The sequence below is a fragment of the Phycodurus eques genome, chromosome 17 (assembly GCF_024500275.1).
Source record: "Phycodurus eques isolate BA_2022a chromosome 17, UOR_Pequ_1.1, whole genome shotgun sequence".
In the NCBI taxonomy this organism is placed as follows: Eukaryota; Metazoa; Chordata; class Actinopteri; order Syngnathiformes; family Syngnathidae; genus Phycodurus; species Phycodurus eques.
Genome location: NC_084541.1, coordinates 10,568,279 through 10,588,249, shown reverse-complemented (window position 1 = coordinate 10,588,249; position 19,971 = coordinate 10,568,279). Strand labels below are relative to the sequence as shown.

The following is a 19,971-nucleotide window of genomic DNA, read 5'->3' as shown; positions in this document are numbered from 1 at the left end:
TCTGTTTGTATGTGCCATGCGATTGGCTGGCAACCAGTTCAGGGTGTACCCCGCCTCCTGCCCGATGACAGCTGGGATAGGCTCCAGCACGCCCGCGACCCTAGTGAGGATAAGCGGCTCAGAAAATGGATGGATGGATGGAATAATTGTCCCTACAGAGTACATGAGTGGTGACTGCACCCTGAGTAGGGTTGCAAAATTATGTGTATTGCAAATATTACATGGAAAATAATGAGAATACAGTAATTGTCATTAATTGCAGGGTTTACGTTCTAGAAAAAAACCACAATAGATGAAACCCGCGAAGTAGTGGCCAATTATGTATTCTATTATTTATATAAATTTAAATGTTTCATATGTGCAATTGGCTGGCAACCAGTTCAGGGTGTACCCCACCTCCTGCCCGATGACAGCTGGGATAGGCTCCAGCACGCCCGCGACCCTAGTGAGGAGAAGCGGCTCAGAAAATGGATGGATATGTCCAATTCAATGTCATTAAGTGATACTTTAGACAGGTGCAGGTATTTGTCCACTGGAGGTCGCCATCCACACATCTACATTTCTTTAAAAGGCAGGTGTGCTCTGCTCGAGTAACATGAACGTCAAATCATGGGGACCTGCTAAAGGCAATTTCCTGGAAAACTATTTAGCACTATGCATCACACTGACGATCCCGGCAGTGTAAGCAGCGCAAGGCATTGTGGGAAGCAGGGCCAGCAGATCCTGGTGCTTCTAATATTTTTTTTGCGGTGCTCTTGTTAACTAGAGCACTGTATTTGTAGAAAATAAAGATAAACGTTGCTCTTTACTTGCATTTGTTCCTGTCCATATTGTTATGAGTGTGTGCATTAGCTATACGTCGGGCTAGGTTGGTATTTGTGCATTTATTTCATGAAATTCTGACTGTGGCTTGTGTGTTAAACTGTGGAATTCTGGTCATGTTCACCGAATCACAAAGCAACTTTGTGACTGAGCAAATGTTTGAGTTAAAAATGCTCAGTAAGGTTTCTTTTTCTGGGAAGTAAAAGAGCTTATTTGTCCTTATGTGTGTCATTGCTGCCATATTGTAGTCAAATTGCCAATATACACTGTTAATTGTACCAGAGCAGTGCAGCAGATCTACACTACACTGATCAATTAAAAAAAAACTGCAACGTACTGAATCCACCATTAGTGAACCATGATATAGCGAGGGATTACTGTAACTGGAAAATGCTGGTTAACATATGAAAGGGTGACTTATTACAAATTCTGTTGAATTCCAGGCCATTTAATTTCTATGTCCGATTTTGTCTGGGGAGACCATAGGGGCCGTGCATACTTTATTCAATATTCATGCTTTTTGTTTTTCACTACAAAAAAACAAGTTTTATTCACAAATAATTCAAAATGTGTCAATTGGAGGGGAAAAACTGAATTTACTTTTTTGTATATGATACAGGTTTTATAGATTACAATAAATTCCTCTTAATTCATCTAAATTACCAATTATCTTTTTATAATCTGAGAGGGAAGAATTATAATATATTTACTACAATGCAAGAGTGTCCAGGTGCACCTAATATTGTGGGTGCAAAGCATAAAAAGTGCTTATGACCTCCTGGTAAACAAAGGTTTGAAGTGTGCGTATAATATTACGATTCTGCAACCATAATGCTAAAATTCGATTTGGTTAATATGTGTAATGAATGAAATGATTCAACACAAGTTTACATGTTCTCCCTGCTTTTGCATAAGTGGGTTTTCCCCAGGTATAAATCATGCCACACTGTTCAGCTCGTAACCTGCCTGCTCGTATTTTTCATGCATTCTGCCCCACAAAGCTAATTAATTCACGTGAAGAGGGAAAACTCCTTTAAGATTAGTGGGATTTAAAGTATGTACGGCTCACCTCTAATTCCAGGATCCTGAACTCTAACAGTTCATTCTGGTCCTTCGAGTCTTGGAGCTCCTGCTGTGCCCGACTGCATTCCGTCTCCACTTTTTCCACCTGGACACCACACAGTTTACAAGGAAATGTCACCTGAAGAAGCTTTTTTCAAAGATACATATAAATGTGCCATTAAACATTTTCATTTTGGGGTTGATTGTTCCTTAATCAACCTAATATGTTAGTTGCTGTCCAACCTTCTCTAGAAGCTCATGATTTCTTCGTAAAAAGAGTTGCTTCTCCTCCACCCATTTGGAGTCCTGATGTAAAACAGAAAGGGATTACACCAAAACAACGGTGTTAATGGTGATATATACATCATGGAGAACCCAAGTAAATTACAGCTGATCACTGAAAAAGAAGTTCAATATTTTTCTTGAAGATAGATTGATGGATGGATGGCTGGATGGATGGATGTACTTTTATGTCAGCCGCCAGCACTTGATATGATTTAAATAAAGAGTTCTTGTAAGGAAGCTAGAGAAACATTCAAAAATTAGCATTGCTTGTGTAGAGATGGACTGTTAGAAATTCAAGCTCAGTCACTTTGGAGCCCATAGTCTGTAGAGCCATAGATCTGCATACATGTAATGTTTTGGATCACTGACTTCAGCTATCTCAAGCATCTGAAGAGTTGATGTTTTAAATGGTAGTAGTTTTGCGAGATGATAAGGAAATGGTCATATACAAGCTCTCAACTACCGTACTTTTTCTTGAGAGAATTGTTAAAGCTTTGTAGGTGGAATTATTTCCCATTCTTGCTTAATGTATAGTTTCAGCTGTTCAACAGTCTGGGGTCTCCATTGTTGTATTTTACGCTTCATAATACGCCACACATTTTCAATGGGAGACAGCTCTGGACTGCAGGCAGGCCAGTCTAGTACCCGCACTCTTTTTCTACGAAGCCACGCTGTTGTAACACGTGCAGAATGTGGTTTGGCATTGTCTTGCTGAAATAAGCAGGGGCGTCCATGAAAAATACGTTGCTTGGATGGCAGCATATGTTTCTCCAAAACCTGTATGTACCTTTCAGCATTAATGGTGCCTTCACAGATGTGTAAGTTACCAATGCCATTGGCACTAAGACACAGCCCCATACCATCACAGATGCTGGCTTTTGAACTTTGCGTCCATAACAGCCCGGATGGTTCTTTTCCTCTTTGGCCCGGAGGACACGACGTCCACAATTTCCAAAAACAATTCGAAATGTGGACTTGTCGGACCACAGAACACTTTTCCACTTTGCATCAGAATTGCATGAGCCATCTTAGATGAGCTCGGGCCCGGAGAAGCCGGCGGTGTTTCTGGGTGTTGTTGATAAATGGCTTTTGCTTTGCATAGTAGAGTTTCAAGTTGCACTTACGGATGTAGCGCCAAACTGCATTTACTGACATTGGTTTTTTGAAGTGTTCCTGAGCCCACGTGGTGATATCCTTTACACATTGATGTCGGTTTTTGATGCAGTGCCGCCTGAGGAATCGAAGGTCACGGGTATTCAATGTTTGTTTTCGGCCTTGCCGCTTAAATGCAGTGATTTCTCCAGATTCTCTGAACTTTTGATGATATTGTGGACCGTAGATGATGAAATCCCTAAATTCCTTGCAATTGTACGTTGAGGAACATTGTCCTTAAACTGTTCAACTATTTTCTTACGCAATTGTTCACAAAGAGGTGAACCTGGCCCCATCTTTGCTTGTGAATGACTGAGCAATTCAGGGAACCTCCTTTTATACACAATCATGGCACCCACCCGTTCCCAATTAGTCTGTTCACCTGTGGGATGTTCCAAACAGGTGTTTGATGAGCATTCCTGAACTTTCTCAGTCTTTTTTGCCACCTGTTCCAGCTTTTTTGGAATGTGTTGCAGCCATAAAATTCTAAGTTAATGATTATTTGCTAAAAACAATAAAGTTTATCAGTTTTAACATTAAATATCTTGTCTTTGTAGTGTATTCAATTAAATATAGGTTGAACATGTTTGCAAATCATTGTATTCTGTTTTTATTTATGTTTAACACAATGTCCCAACTTCATTGGAATTGAGGTTGTATTTTTCTGACAGAGATCATTAGTATCAGAGAGTTTAAAAGAAGGTCATAGTACACAGTTGACAGAAATAATTTTTTGTTTGTTCCACTTATTTTTCCCGTGAAGCCAGTGCAGAAAGCTTTCTGTGAAGCTCTCATTCTAAGCTAATCAATTTACAAAAGTTTTACTTTCATGTGATTGCACTTGCGCAAGACAACATGTATGGAGTAAATTGGATTAAATACACTTTTTTTTTTTTTTGTGCTGCTTGTTCATTGTTTTAAATTGTGTTAGCATCGCATGCGGCTCATGCAATTCTATCCATGAGCGTGTGATTGTTGTGTGTCATACCTGACCCTTCATGGTAAGCTCTCTCTCCAAGTCCTCTATTTTGGCCTTGTACCTGAGTATGTCTGCTTGGAGCTGCTCCTGAGCCTGAAACATCAACAAAGTGCATCATGCATAGTGGCACTACAATAGACAGTGATTCAAAAGCTGTTTTTTTTATAAGCACGAGGCTTGATGTCAAAGTTGCACATCAGTCACTACAGGGATATGTCATCCCATATACTGCCAGCCACTTGTCAGCCGTTGTAAAATGGCTGAAGAAAAAAAACACAAGTGCAGCAGAAGGATTATCTGTCAATTTCTTCTATTCTAGAAGGAAAATATTATTTTAAAAGGTCAGCGATCAAACAAGTAAGGAGTAATGTAATTGCTGACATTTTTTTAAATTTCTGATCGGAGGACTGCGTCCACTAAACATTGCTTCCTATAGTTCAACAATAACTCATACTGACTGTTTCAGTGAGCTTGCTAAATATTTAATCTGCTGTAACTTTCTGGCTGAAAACCAATTCCATTTTGTTTTAATAAAAATTTAATAATGAGAATTGAATGATTGTCTCAATTATTCTCTCAATGATTGATGACTGAAATATTTGACTCAAACATGTGTAATAAAACAGCTTTCAAACAGCTGTTCACTATTGTCAGGTTCACCGTTTTGGAATGTATTTAACAATGGCGCCAGAACACCGCCAATAAGTTTTGGGATTGAAGTAAAACTTTGCATCGCAGACATAGCCAAGTAGTCTTGGTACGGGAAAATATTCCATTGAAAAATAAAATAGGTTAAAAAAATACAAACTTATATTTTGATACAATATTTGATACTTTCGTGTGTTATTGCATTCCTAACCCTTCCCATAGATGCCAGAAAGGTGCCATTAAAGTGACAACTGAAATAAAAAAAATAATAGGTGAAACTTAGGAAGTTGAAACTGAAAAACGGAATATTGAAAAAATTAGAAGCACTGTAACTGAAAAAAAGATGGACATGAAGAGGAACCCTGAAGACTGGCATTGTAAAAACGTCATAATATAAAAAGGATAATAAAAGGATATCACAAGGGATACTTTACCATATTGAATGTTTTTATTTTTTATTTTTTGCACTTGTTTCATTGTTAGTACATTTATTTTATTTTCAATTCCAAAACTTAATGGCAGTGCTCTGGATTCATACTGTATTAATAGTATTGGAATATGTTTAAAAATGTCAATACATTAGTTAAACAACATTAAAAGACATCTTAGTTTTATTTAATTACTTTGTTACAACACATGGACATGCCATCAAATCAAATCCATGGAAAATGTGTTTATTATGAGTAATAAAACCTTTTTGTAAAAAAAAAAAAAAAAAAAAAAAAAAGGGTTAATACAGAGAAATTCTACCGTCACAAAGATAATAATTAACAATTACGTTTGGGCAAATTTTCCGACAGTTTTTATTGGGCTGCTAAAGTGTGTCTAATTTTATGGGCAAGTGAGCTGCGGTGTCAGCTCTTTGAGTTGCGTACGTGCGTGCAAGCTGGAGAAGTGTCCTTATGACTATGAAAACCATACAAATATAGTCACTTCACCATATTATTTCATCTACATTACATATTATATAACAATGTTATATATTGTTAGTAACTAATTGAATTTGAAATCAGAAGTCTTGGAAAATTATCTCTCACAAATGTTGGGTATACAACAACTGTATTGTTCACTTTATGTTAAAGGATTTGGTGGGGGGAAGAATGTCTGTAATATCTGTTAAAAGTGAGGAAGAAAATTGTATGAAAAGAACAAACATAAAGCAAGAAACACACTAGACACACTTCAGTTGCTTTAGTGGGCCCCATAAAGTAGTGTGGTGGGCCAGATCTGGCCACTGGGCCTCGACTTTGACACCTGTAGTTTACAAGATGCTGGCATTACAATGTTGGACAAATTAAGGCTTTGTGTACCTTGGCTTCCATCTCAGCATCCAGAATGCCTCCCTTCTGTTCCTGCAGCAGGGCGTACGCTCGCTGTAAGGCCTGATACTCCCTGGTCAGCTGACGGAACCGCAACTCGGACTCCTCATTGGCTAGACGCTAACAAACAAACATTCAAAAAACATGTGAGTATCAACTGTCAATCAATAATCTATAAATGTATTTTAATTTTCCGCTTGTCCTCATTAGTCTGCAGGTAAATGAAGCATATCCCAGGTAACTTCAGGCGAGAGGTGGGGATACACTGTGAACTAGTTGAACAGAGCACATATAGACAAACAACTATATACTCAAATGCACATCTACAGGAACTTCAGTTGACTGAAGTTTTTACAAAATAGATTTTCTCCAGAAAGATTAGGGAGGGATCCTAGAGCTTAACACCTTATTTGCTTGTGAACATAAATCAGGATGAACAGAGAGAAGGTCTAAGATGAGGTAATTACAGTGTGGAAGGGAGAAGCCGAGCTTAGCAAAGTTTGCTGTTTCCTAGCTGGAATCTTACGGTTTGTCCATAACTATTTTGTCTACCCTTAAACTTAGTTTGGTAATGATTCTCCCTCCATCCCCCCAAATTTAATTCAGAAAATATAAAGGTATTTGTGAAACTTTTTATCGCTCTTTTTCCTCCTTATGTTTTGAAAACATGTCCAACAACAACTGCCTTTACTGTCACAATTTGTGACCGTTTTGCTTGTATTCTGAGACCTGTCTTATTGTCTAAGATTTTGTACACATTATTTCATACAATGACCCCCAATTGTGCAGAGCTTTGTATTTCTTCTGTATACATCTTCCTCTAGGAATACTTGGATGCTTAGGGATTTTGCGTATAGGAAGGACAAACTTTTTCCTGAATGTTGTGGAGAGAATTACACCACTCTTAGTATAAATACTGAAAGATTAACCTCAAGGGTGTCTTCTTTTCCTGTTGTTGTCATTTTTGTTTCACCTGTCCCCTGTGGGACTTGGAATCTCCGCACATGTGTAACCTCTTTGCTTTTTTTACTAACAAACTGTAATTGTGATCAGACCATCGGTTACGGCTCTTTCCAGGACCAGACAAGATCGGGCGTTGTCTGAGTAGTAGTTGGGCTAGAAGCCACAGTGCACCTCAGACAGCGCAGTGCGCCCTCGACCCTGAATTGAAAGCTTTTTGTCTTCCTTGTGCGTCATATTTGTGTCAGCACATGTGTACTGGAACTTGGGACCAATAATACACAGACAACCTGTTACTGGGTCACGGAGTTCACTGCTGAGCAGTTTTTAAACCCTTCACAAACCAGTTGTACATGCCTAGATTACCGTAGTTTCTCGTGTATAATGCGGATTTTATTACCCCCCAAAAAATTGTCAAAAGTCAATAGAGCGCATTATACATAGGTATAGGGGCAAATGGAAAAACACTTTCAGATTTTATAAATGTATGCCGCCATCTCGTGGTTATGAAAAAGCTGTACACTTTCATTCCAAAATACCACCGCCACCTTGTGGTTATAACAAAGGTGTAGCCTACACTTTCATTCCAATATTACAGGGGTACGTATGACTGCATATATGTACAGTTGTGCTCATAAGTTTACATACCCTGGCAGAATTTGTGAAATATTTTTTTTTTTTTTTTTTTTATAAATATGACTGATGACTAAACAACAACCATCATTAATTTCTTTATGGTTATGTTTTGTTTAATGATAATGCTTTTCTGAAATGCTTGACCGTTTAATTTGAATCCCATTCAAATGAAATTTAATGTGTTTCACCTGGTCCATGTTTTCTTTTAAGGAAAACCTAACAAAATACAGATAATACTTCATGTTTTGATCATATGGGTAGAAGCAAAATCATGCATTGTAATAATGCATTGTACATAGGTAGAAGGGTATGCCAGAATTTTGAGGTAAACCTTGGGGGTACGTATTATACATGTGTACGCATTATTAATGACAAATCATGGTAAATGAAAAGTTCGCTGCAGTGAAAATCAGCAATTCAAAGAATTGACTGACAAATTTGTATTCAGTCTCTCTCCAACCCGCACAAAACCCATGTAATTAATATGCCAGCAGACTGTGATAAAGGTTTCCAATTTGAAATGGCATTATGTGAAGAAGCTGTGCGTGGGAAAGTTTGTCTGTGTCTATATGTGCCCTGCGACTGACTGGTGACCAGTTCAGGGTGTAGTCTGCCTTGCGCCCGAAGTCCGCTGGGATAGGGTCCAGCGCCCCATGACCTTGAACAGGATAAGCGGTGTTGAGAATAGATGGATGGATTATGTGAGGAAGCATAGGAATTTTTGAAGAAATATTTCCTCAAATTTCATTGGGAGGAACAAGAGAAAAAAATGCTGATCAGGATAAAATCTGGTTTGATATTTCAGCCTCTGATCCTGCATACAGGTAATACATTTCACTCAGAATGGACATTAGACAGTACCCAGGAAGTTGCACGTGCACAAATACAATACGAACAGATAAACCCATGCTGACGTAACCATAATACTCTTGTTAGAGGTTTAAAGAAAGACGGAAGGGGCCTCTTTTAGGGAGGAGTAGAAATCAAATAATCACCTCATCCAGGTCTTCATCAGGAGTCGCCGGTGTCCGGTCCGTGCGAAAAGAAGCCACCGAGGATGTTTCAGAGTCCATTGACTCTTCATCATAACCAAAGAATGTGTCCACTACAATGTGCCTCTGCATAAAGGGAATATTTCTGGATTAATAAATTACATAAATGAGCTAAAATATTATAAGCTCTCGATATCAGACACAGTCTAGCTGAGCCCCACTGCCTGAACTCCAAATTTTAACATGTTTTTAATGATTACTGCTCTGACAGTGACAATAAAAACTGAGCATAATTATCTTTGAAAAGGCTATTTTTAGTGACAGTATTCCCCCCCCCCCCCCCCCCCACACAATTAACCAAATTAAATCATTTTAAAAAGTAACAGGCAGTGACGCAAATTTAAAACACACGGTTTTATTTGCCACTTTGAAATATATAATAGAGCAGTGATTCTCAACCAGTGTGCTGCCCCAAAAAATATATTTCCAAGCAATAATGTATCTTTATTCATCTATTTATGCCAGTGAGGCACAGAACAAATAAATGCTCTTCTATTAGATGGTAGGAAGTACATACAATAATTAATGTATCCACTTTTTGTGACATTTTTGTTTGTTGGTGTGCCATGAGATTTTTCAATTGTAAAATATGTGGCTTGGCTCCATAAAGGTTGGAAATCACTGGAATAGAGACAGTGTTTATCATGATTTTGTGCAAGAACTGCATTATTGTTGGCTTATAGAACATAAGTAATGAGCTCAACTGTTTTTACCTTAATTGGCCTGGAACTCCTTTTATGCCTTTTTTTCCTAAGCAGTTTCTCCCGGTCCTGGAACCAAAAAAGAAGTCAAATCAATTGAATGCTTACAAGACACTGACAATTACTTTCTGCGCGGATGTAACCATTTTGATTTTTGATTATGTGTATGATTAATGCGTCACATGAGACATAATCAGGCCAAACGATCATGTGGTCATGGTCATAAGGCTCCTAGATAGACAAAACATACTCTTGCGAGCTCATCAATCATGCTCTGCTGCTCCAGGACTTGAAGCTTGAGAAACGCTATTTCCTGGTCGTCGTGGACTTGGTCCAGGTCATTCAGAGACTTGGGTTTCTTTAGTGGAGGTTGGGAGCTGATCTTTTCCTTCTGATAAAACAAACAAAATCATGCTCACCATTGGTCAATTGGCCTGTACAGAAGAGAGTACTTGTGAGGTTCTGTGCTGACCATTTCAAGGTTCTCCTTGGCTAGATTCTTTGCTTTCTCTTCCAACTTGTGGATGGTCAGAATCAACTCATCATTGCGCTTACTCAGCAGCTTTGTCTTATCCAACAGGGGCTTGCACTGCTTTTCCGACTCTCGCACGCGTTTCAGCTACTCAGAGAAACACCAGATAATGATGGTTAGCGAAGGGGAAAGAGGAGTTGCTGGAAATGAGGAAAAGTCAAGTGTCAACTTACAAGTTCATTCCTTTCATCTCCCAGTAGCGAATTTCGGTCCTCCAACTTCCGAATCGTTGAATTGAGCTCAGCCATGCGTCTTTGATTTCTCCTCAAGTCCTGTAAAAAAAAAAAAATAACAATAATAACAATAATAAATAGTTATAATTGTTACAATAATTATTTAATCAGCATTGTGTTTGTGATTGTGTGGAATTAACTTTTGCTAGCAACTGGGGCAAAATGGAGTTGATTGTTGTTGATTCATTTTCAATGATAGTTTACGGTCTAAAGCAGTGTACACACATACTGATAATAGTAGATCGACCGGTAAATCGAGAGCTTCGCCTTTCGGCTTAGCTCCTTCTTCACCACAATGGATCCATACAAAGTCCGCATCACTGCAGACGCTGCACCGATCCACCTGTCGATCTCCCGTTCCATTCTTCCCTCACTCGTGAACAAGACCCCAAGATACTTGAACTCCTTCACTTGGGGCAGGATCTCATCCCCGACCTGAAGAGGGCACGCCACCCTTTTCCAACTGAGGACCACAGCTCCGGTCGGCCGCCTCAGCAATGGAGGTGCGGAACATGGTCCACTCGGACTCGATGTCCCCCGCCTCCCTCGGAAGATGAGCAAAGTTCTGTCGGAGGTGGGAGTTGAAACTCCTTCTGACAGGGGATTCCGCCAGACGTTCCCAGCAGACCCTCACAATACGTTTGGGCCTGCCACATCGGACCGGGATCTTCCCCGAACCATCGGAGCCAACTCACCACCAGGTGGTGATCAGTTGACAGCTCCGCCCTTCTCTTTACCCGAGTGTCCAAGACATGCGGCCGCATGCGACCTGGGGTGTCCTGGTGCCAAGTGCACGTGTGGACACCCTTATGCTTGAACATGGTGTTCGTTATGGACAATTCGTGATGAGCACAGAAGTCCAATAACAGAACACCGTTCGGGTTCTGATCAGGGGGGCCGTTTCTCCCAATCACGCCCTTCCAGATCTCACTGTCATTGCCCACGTGAGCATTGAAGTCCCCCAGCAGAACGATGGAGTCCCCAGCGGGAGTGCTCTCCAGCACCCCCTCCAAGGACTCCAAAAAGGGTGGGTACTCTGAACTGCTGTTTGGTGCATCGGCACAAACAACAGTCAGGACCCGTCCCCCCACCCGAAGGCGGAGGGAGGCTACCCTCTCGTCCACCGGGGTGAACCCCAACGTACAGGCGCCGAGCCGGGGAGCAATAAGTATACCCACACCTGCTCGGCGCCTCTCACCGTGGGCAACTCCAGAGTGGAAGAGAGTCCAACCCCTCTGGAGAGGACTGGTACCAGAGCCCAAGCTGTGCGTGGAGGTGAGTCTGACTATATCTAGTCACACACCGATCTCACACACCAGCTCGGGCTCCTTCCCTGCCAGAGAGGTGACATTCCACGTCCCTATAGAGCCAGCTTCTGTAGCCGGGGATCGGATCGCCTTCGGCCACCGCCCAGCTCGCACTGCACCCGACCCCTACGCCCCCTCCCACAGGTGGTGAGCCCATGGGAAGGGGGACCCACGTTACCCTTTCGGGCTGTGCCCGGCCGGGCCCCATGGTTGCAGGCCCGGCCACCAGGCGCTCGCCTTTGAGCCCCACCACCAGGCCTGGCTCCAGAAGGGGGACCCGGTGACCCACGTCCGGGCAAGGGAAACCTGAATCCATTAATTGTACTCGTCATAGGGGTTTTTGTCTGGTCCCTCACCTAGGACCTGTTTGACATGGGTGACCATGCCAGGGGCATAAAGCCCCAGACAACTTAGCTCCTAGGATCATTGAGACACACAAACCCCTCCACCACGATAAGGTAACGGCTCAAGGAGGGGCGCTTGCAATCAATTCAACAAAAACTTGATTTCCAAATGTGCCTTATATTGTCCTGATTGATTATCCTGTGGTTTGGGGCTTGTTAAGTGCAATTGTTACTCCCCGATCTGCTCGGAAATTGATTGGGGCCCCCATTTGTAAATCTGTTCAACATTTATGATCACAAATCTTAATGTCGTGGTCCACACTTTTTTGTTTGGCCAAGACATCAGACGAAGGCCAATTAGGAAGCAACCCGACCACAATATTTGTGGCTTAAAAATCCATAAATAACAACTATTCAACATTTTCCCCATTGTTTTGGTACAAATAATTACAAGCACTTTCAGAAAATGTTCACATTTATTCTTTTTTTTTTTATTATTATTTATTCATTATTATATTGGAAAGCAGTTCGAAATTTTTAACCAAAAATTATTTCACCCGTATTATGAATCAGTGAGCGTGTACCATTCAGTTATGCATCTGTTGTAAATGTATACATAAACATTTAAGTTGTGGCAGTGCAAGGAAAAAAAAAAAGGTTCCAACAAACCCGTCTCTTTTGAAGTGAAGCTTTTGACTTCAATTTTGTAATGTTCAAAGTCTTAAAACATTTCTACAGGAAGTATTTATTTTCACAGTGTGAACATGGCACAACATTTTATATTAGTGTGGTCCTGAAACTTGGCATTGTTTGGCAGTGCATCAATGTCATTTAAGTGTTGTCAGTACATCGTCCAGTGGACAATATTTGCAAAAAAAGTGACTTCTATAGAAAAATAGCAGTGAATGTGTTCGCCAACCCCACGGGCCGGATTGGAACCCCCGGCGGGCCGGTTCTGGCCCACGGGCCGCATGTTTGACAGTTTTTGGATAAGGTAAACGTTAGCTTAGCTCATGAGATCTCTTCTTTAAGAACTTTTTTCTTCCGTGTATTTCATGTAAGTCTACATGACACTTACAGTACTGAAGTAACTTTTTGGATTAATTGTACTTGTCAGAGTAGTTTAAGGCAACATACTTTTTACATTCACTTGAGTATTTTTGTTAAAAAGAAACACTTCTATTACTCTGTTACACTGAGCTACATTCTGCTCGCTACTTTTTTTTTTACCTACCTATTATTGATTGCACGATTTTGTTGTTTTAGTTTGTCTGAGAGACCTTTGTCACGTGACTCTGTTTCACCAATCTAACCTAAATACGTACAGTACTTCAATGTATTCTAGTCACAGTGTAGTGCTTGCATCTGCTTGGTTTATTGCTCAAGGATGTACTAACACTAGGCAATTAAAGCCCTGTTGGCTAAGCATTCCTGGCTTTGGCACGTGGCATCACTCCACTATGTCACAGCAAAATACTTCAAACATGCCAGGCCACGGAGGGAATCTGAAGTTCAGTACACATCAAAGCAATCACACTAGTGGGATCACGCACAACAAGAGTCATCCCTGACATTAAAGCCTGGTACACACATAAGGAAAATCGGCTATTTTTGTCTTGATTTTCCCCCTTCCCAAACAAGGACGACAAACGACAAATTATCCTGTTTTCGAAGGTTATCCTGTGGTTTGACCAGTGGCCACCCTACCGCTCAGCTCAGTCACCTTGAATAACCAAAGAAAATAAATAATGAAAATGAGATCCATCCACCCATACAATTTCTAAAGCGCTTATCCTTGTCTCACAAGTCTGTATCCAGAGAGGGAACAGGAAGGATGTACTTACTGGGCTACCACAGTGCTCTGCGCCATCTCCCACACGTCCCGGAATCTCTCTTTTTGGGCTTCCTGCACCGCACTCGGCCTCCTTGACCAGGAAGAGTTGCTCATCCAGTGCATCCTTCTGAAGCTGCAGCTTCTGGAGGAATCCTGTCGTTGACTCCATCTCCTTCTCCAGAGAGAAGATGGTACGATCCTTAGCTTTGATTTCATCCACCTGTAACATTAGAGGAGCATAACAAGGGAATTGTTCAGCCTGCATTTTATTCTATGCACAAAGGTACACCTAAACATGTACAATAAATAAATGAATGAATAAATAAATTACAAGGGATGTTATATATTCATGGCCTAGAAGAGTTTTACTTAAAAATACTTTGTGCAATTATGGCTCTACTACAACCTATACTGTAATTGGCCTTAAGTTGCAGTGACTGTGCGTTACCAGTCTCCGGATGTCCCGTTCACAGTCCCACTTGATCTTAGAGATCTGGTCCTGGTGCTGCTGGTGCTCCACCCGCAGGTCGCCGGCCTTCATCTTGTCTGCCTGGATTATGTTGCTTAGAGCCTCGTCCGTCTGCTTCTTGGTCGACTTCAGCTCAGCTATCTCCTGAAGGAGCTTCACTCTCTCCTGGTCGAAGAAGCGGCGAGCGTCCTCCTTGGCTTCCAGAGTCAATGCTGTGCGCACCTTTTGACACAGATTAGATTATATTGGGTTACAGAGGATAGATAGGTTGGTTGAATAAAATAAATTATGGTTAAAATAACAAATATATAACTAAGCTCAAAAGGTGTATCACTAGTCTGTTTTAAACATAAGCATATGGCAAGATATCATGTTTTTAATCTATGTCTTGTGACAACATGCCAATCTATCCATCAATCTATTTTCTATACAATGATCCTAGGTTGACCACTAGTCCACCATGGTGCTTTATCCTTACCTACAATTTTGCAATTTTCTAGTTTGTCCATGTGAATACTGTATATGCAATTATATTCCTGTTTTCATGGAAACAATCCAAGTATAAAAAAAAACACAATATTCCCATTTTCAACTCTTTCACTCTTGGGATCAAGTTCACCTTCTCGCCACTGCCATCGCGAATGGCACTCAGTGCAGTCTTGAGCCTTTGGTTCTCCTGGTCTTTGATTTTGGCGTGGCGGGCAAGCTCCTGCTCATGCTGTCGCGTCAGATTTTCCCGGAGGGCCTGTAGGTCTTTTTGTTTTTCCTCGTGCCATTTGGCCCGCTGCTCTGTCAGCATGGCGGTGTGGCGATGCTGCTCCTGTTCACGCACCCGCTTCACTTCCTGCACTTTGTCGCGCTCCAGCTTGCTCACCTTTGCGTAGGGGAACGAGGACAGAGGTCATTCCACATATCAATGAACATAAAGCAGTCAGACATAGAACTTGGTTCAACTAAGTTTAACAATTACATCACTCTTACAGTATGTCACACGTTAAACTAGAACTCCATGGACAACCACAATGCATCCCATCTTGCTTGTGCACCCTCGTTCATATTGTTCATCAGGGTTTTTCCTGCATATAAAATTTGAAGGCCACTGCCAAATGGCTCTAAAAGCTCTGCCATCATGAAAACTGTTAATTGACCAGCGTGGCACGAGTTGGGTTATTTTTAGACTTTACACCGATTTGATCAGTTTGATCGGTATCGGGCGATAATTAGCATTTTATTCTGATCGGTCGATCGCCTTTCATGTCATAATTCGCCAATCCGATCAATAACGTCATCGATCGGCTCCGCAAAAGACATTTACTCCGTGTCGCTGTCGCGCATGAATCCAAAAGCCATCCATCCATCCATCCATCCATCCATTTTCTGAGCCGCTTCTCCTCAGTAGGGTCGCGGGCGTGCTGGAGCCTATCCCAGCTGTCATCGGGCAGGAGGCGGGGTACACCCTGAACTGGTTGCCAGCCAATCGCAGGGCACATAGACACAAACAACCATTCGCACTCACAGTCACACCTACGGGCAATTTAGAGTCTGGTGATGAGCGAGCCTGTTAGAACGAGTGGGGAGTCTGTAATGTTAGGGCTAACTAGCGCTATCCTGGACTCTAACAACACACATACCTTGCATTTTTCCTGGTGCAGTTCAATCTGAATGTCAGTCAGCTTGGACCTGAGATCTTCATTGGCTGCCTGCAAAGCAGAGATCAGGGCTTCGGGCTTCTCGCCCTTGGCACGCCCTTTCTTGGCCATTGATTCAATTACTAGAGTGTTTCTTCTGATGCGTTCATGGAGACTTTATAAAAATGGTCCACAGTGCTGCCACGGCTTCCTGTATCTCCTCTTCTTCATTCTCCTGTTAAACAAAGGGGCTGGGTGAGGGTCAAAGGGGGGACAAGCAGAGACATTTTTCCAGTTAGAGAGAGAAAAGCTGTGGCCAATCAAAATTCATCCTCCGGTCACATGATATGAAAATGGCAGCACCTGCGAAGTTGTCAGCGGCTACATGTTATGGGATAAATTGGTCAGACGTTGCCTCGTCCGATTTCATGAATGAAACTGAAGACGCTAAGTTGGACGTTGGAGTGGTAAAGCCACAGATTTGTTTGCATTATTGTTGTAATCTGTACAGTGGCCCTCACAACAATCACAACAACAACTCAAAAACACAACAGCAAATAACTCATCACAACAGCAAGTAACCAAACACAACAGCAAATGAAAAAACAAGACGAAATTAAGCTACCGGAAAAGGTAGGCATTGTTGGGAGATAAGACTCTTCGCTGATTGGTCGACGTCGTTTGTGCAGCCTAACCTTTTAAATGCGTTATCAGCGTGCGCATACTTATTTGAATGCCGTTATTAGTCCTAAGCATATCTATCTAGTATCACCTCGTGTATGTGTAACGGGAGCAAGCTAGGGCTGTGCGGATGTACGTTAAGAAAACTCGCTCCCCAATCCTTAAGAGGTTCCTGGCCACTGACTTAGCGGCCTGGGCATTTGGTTCACATTGGCAGCGTGATTTCAAACCCCAGTGTGGTTGACTGCGCAGGAAGCATTGCTGTAGTTATTTAACGCAGAGGCACACAAAAAAGACAGGTTACATATCTCCCAAATCAGAATAATATTTGATAGCAGCAGCTACGTTTGAATTGCTCATTTCAAAAACCACGCCAGACGCAGAATAACTTCTTGGCCAAAGCATTCAGTCTTCCCTCTCCTCCAATCAGTGATGAGTCTTATCTCCCCCACCAGTAGCTTAATTTCTTTTTGTTTTTCATTTGCTGTTCTATTTTTTTTATTTGCGAGTGTTTTTTTTATTTGCTGCTGTGTTTAGTTATTTGTCGTTGTAAATAGTTATTTGTTGTTGTGTTTTTCAATTTGTTGTTGTGTTTAGTTATTTGTCGTTGTGATTAGTTATTTCTTGTTGTGTTTTTCAATTTGTTGTTGTGTTTAGTTATTTGTCGTTGTGTTTAGTTATTTGTTGTGTTTTTTGATTTGCTGTGGTGTTTTGCACTTCAGGGCCACCGTAAAAAGTTTAGTTTGTGTGACTTACTAATGACTTATTTTTATGCCACACTTGTTTGGCAGTATTTTATTAAGTTGTCGTGGTGAACTATTTAGTAAGCTTACAACTATAATTTCAGTAGATAAATAAACATTCATATATCTTTCATATTAATTCATGCTTTGTTTGCCTTAATCTTAGCATACGCCTAACCTAAAAGAAAAAACAATTTACGTATAATAAATCTATTGTAAAAGAAGCTGCAACTAATATATATTTTAATAATCGATTATTAATAATCGATCGAAAAAAACTTTAAACTTGAAATTTCCATCCCTGTAATGAAAAACAGGACATTATTATTAACAGTTCAGAACATGAAATCAATTATGATTCTGGTTTGGTTTGGTCCGTAACATGTTAGCAAATAGGCAAAAATGTTCATCATTCTTTTCTAAAGTAAAATCAGATGTTTGCAAATGTTTTATTTTGGTTAAACACAAAGCTAATCAGTATGATCTTATGGAAGACTACAGAAATCTGGGAATATTTACTGCTGAGAAGCTGAAATTCAAAGGATTTTGACAATATTAAGTTATACAATGTCCCCATTTTAATATATTTTTTTATTATTAATATTTCCAGGTGTTATTAGATTTTGTGCCCTATAAAGGTTTAAAAAGCCATGCTATATATAGCAATTGATTTTCTATGCAGCCGGCACAGTGGGCGACTGCTTAGCACATCTACCTCACAGTTCTGAGGACCGGGGTTCAAATCCCGGCCCCACCTGTGTGGAGTTTGGGTGTTCTCCCTGTGCCTGGGTGAGTTTTCTCCGGGCACTCCGGTTTCCTCCCACATCCCAAAAACATGCGTGGTAGGTTGACTGCAGACTCTAAATTGCCCGTAGGTGTGAATGTGAGTGCGAATGGTTGTTTGTTTCTATGTGCTCTGCGATTGGCTGGCGACCGGTTCAGGGTGTACCCCGCCTCCCACCCGAAGATAGTTGGGATAGGTTCCCGCGACCCTGGTGAGGATAAGCGGTAAAGAAAATGGATTTTCTATGCAGTGCTATTTGTGGCTACAATTATGGCATTAACACACATTTTAAGTGAGAGAATTCTTCAAGGTGATTTTAATTCATCCTTAAGCGATTCAAACCTTTTACCTTTCGCAATTTGTGGTAAGACAGATGACGCAAACTGATCTATCATGAAATATGATTGTTACACAACAGCTTCAGCCTTGTCAAATGATGGACAGGCATTACAAGTGGCCATCAAGGGAAGAACTAATGACCTTCTGCCTGACCGTTTTGGTGAATTTGTCTCATGAGCATTATTAATCAATTATAGTGCACAAGGAATGAGCATAATGATCATTATGATATGATAGACCATTAGAAATTGGTTGACTTGTAGAATTGTTCATTAATTGTATCTTGCAAAACTTGAGGTAAAACAATGTGCCCTACTTTGCTGCAACCAGTGGAAGCTGGTTGCAGCAAAATTGTCTACAACCTTTTTGGGGATTTGCAAAGTTTTCATCAAAACTCAGGTTTAATTCCACAATATCCTGCAACTGCATGTAAACTGATGCTTTTGAGCATGATAAATTGCCATACAAAAGAACAGTTTCCTTGTAAATTACATAAAGATTCAGAGACATTATAATGAATGACAATAACAAGTAAAAATAACTTAAACCTGTTGCATGTTTAACACAATTTAAAAACAATCTGAAGATTAATACCGAGACATTTTAGATGCACAACAGCAATGGGATGTTCCTGGAAGTCTTCAGTCTGCTGCCTTTATCCAAGTCACCACGACTTATTTATGTGCTTCTAATTTGAGTAATTTGAGTTAGCTGCACACTAAATCCTCCCCATTAGTTGGATGGAGACAGTGATAGAAAGAGTGAAAATTACATAACATTGCTTAAAAGATTTTGCAATACAGATTAACGATAAAGTCATGGTCACATGGAGCCAACATGGACGTAACACATGCCAGTAACGTGTCCTTCAATGCACTTTTTAAGTCATTCAATGCCCTGAGCTATATAAGCTCACAAATTACACAAGATTTTCTTTCTCTTTTCTCTTTTTATAAAATAATAATGCTTCTGCCATCTTAACTTTTCATTCCTGTTTGAAATATTTTAATAAGTAAAAGTCAGGTCTTGCCTTACTTAAAACACCAGAAGGTGAGTCCTGTTCCCTGTGTCTGTCGTGAGTGAGGATGGTGAATGAGGTAAGTAGTTTTTCTTTATTTGTGTTGTATCTAGTTACATTTTACAGTGCGGCGGCACGGTGGACGACTGGTTACCACAACCGCCTCGCAGTTCTGAGGACCCGGGTTGAAATCCGGCCTCGCCTGTGTGGAGTTTGCATGTTCTCCCCAAGCCTGCATGGGTTTTCTCTGGGGACTCTGGTTTCCTCCCACATTCCAAAAACATGCATGGTTGGTTAACTGAAGACTCTAAATTCCCAGTAGGTGTGAAGGATTGTTTGTTTATATGTGCCCTGCAACCAGTTCAGGGTGTACCCCGCCTCTTGCCCGCAGTTAGCAGGGATAGGCTCCAGCATACCCGCGACCCTAGTGAGGATAAGCGGTG

At 41.0% G+C, this 19,971-nt stretch overlaps 1 protein-coding gene across 2 annotated transcripts in view; it reads right to left on the bottom strand.

The window, feature by feature from the left end:
* The window catches only part of jakmip2 (janus kinase and microtubule interacting protein 2), a 31,799-nt gene that overhangs the window by 6,619 nt on the left and 5,209 nt on the right, over positions 1-19,971 (bottom strand). For both annotated transcript variants that reach the window (XM_061702568.1, XM_061702569.1), the window contains exons 2-14: positions 15,967-16,214; positions 14,955-15,209; positions 14,315-14,557; positions 13,877-14,086; positions 10,322-10,420; positions 10,089-10,235; positions 9,867-10,007; positions 9,629-9,685; positions 8,859-8,981; positions 6,259-6,387; positions 4,310-4,393; positions 2,128-2,190; positions 1,892-1,990 (exon numbers count right to left, since the gene is read on the bottom strand). In XM_061702568.1, the coding sequence (XP_061558552.1) occupies positions 1,892-1,990; positions 2,128-2,190; positions 4,310-4,393; positions 6,259-6,387; positions 8,859-8,981; positions 9,629-9,685; positions 9,867-10,007; positions 10,089-10,235; positions 10,322-10,420; positions 13,877-14,086; positions 14,315-14,557; positions 14,955-15,209; positions 15,967-16,095 (1,779 nt within the window). In that variant the 5' untranslated portion in view covers positions 16,096-16,214. The remainder of the gene's footprint in view (positions 1-1,891; positions 1,991-2,127; positions 2,191-4,309; positions 4,394-6,258; positions 6,388-8,858; positions 8,982-9,628; positions 9,686-9,866; positions 10,008-10,088; positions 10,236-10,321; positions 10,421-13,876; positions 14,087-14,314; positions 14,558-14,954; positions 15,210-15,966; positions 16,215-19,971) is intronic.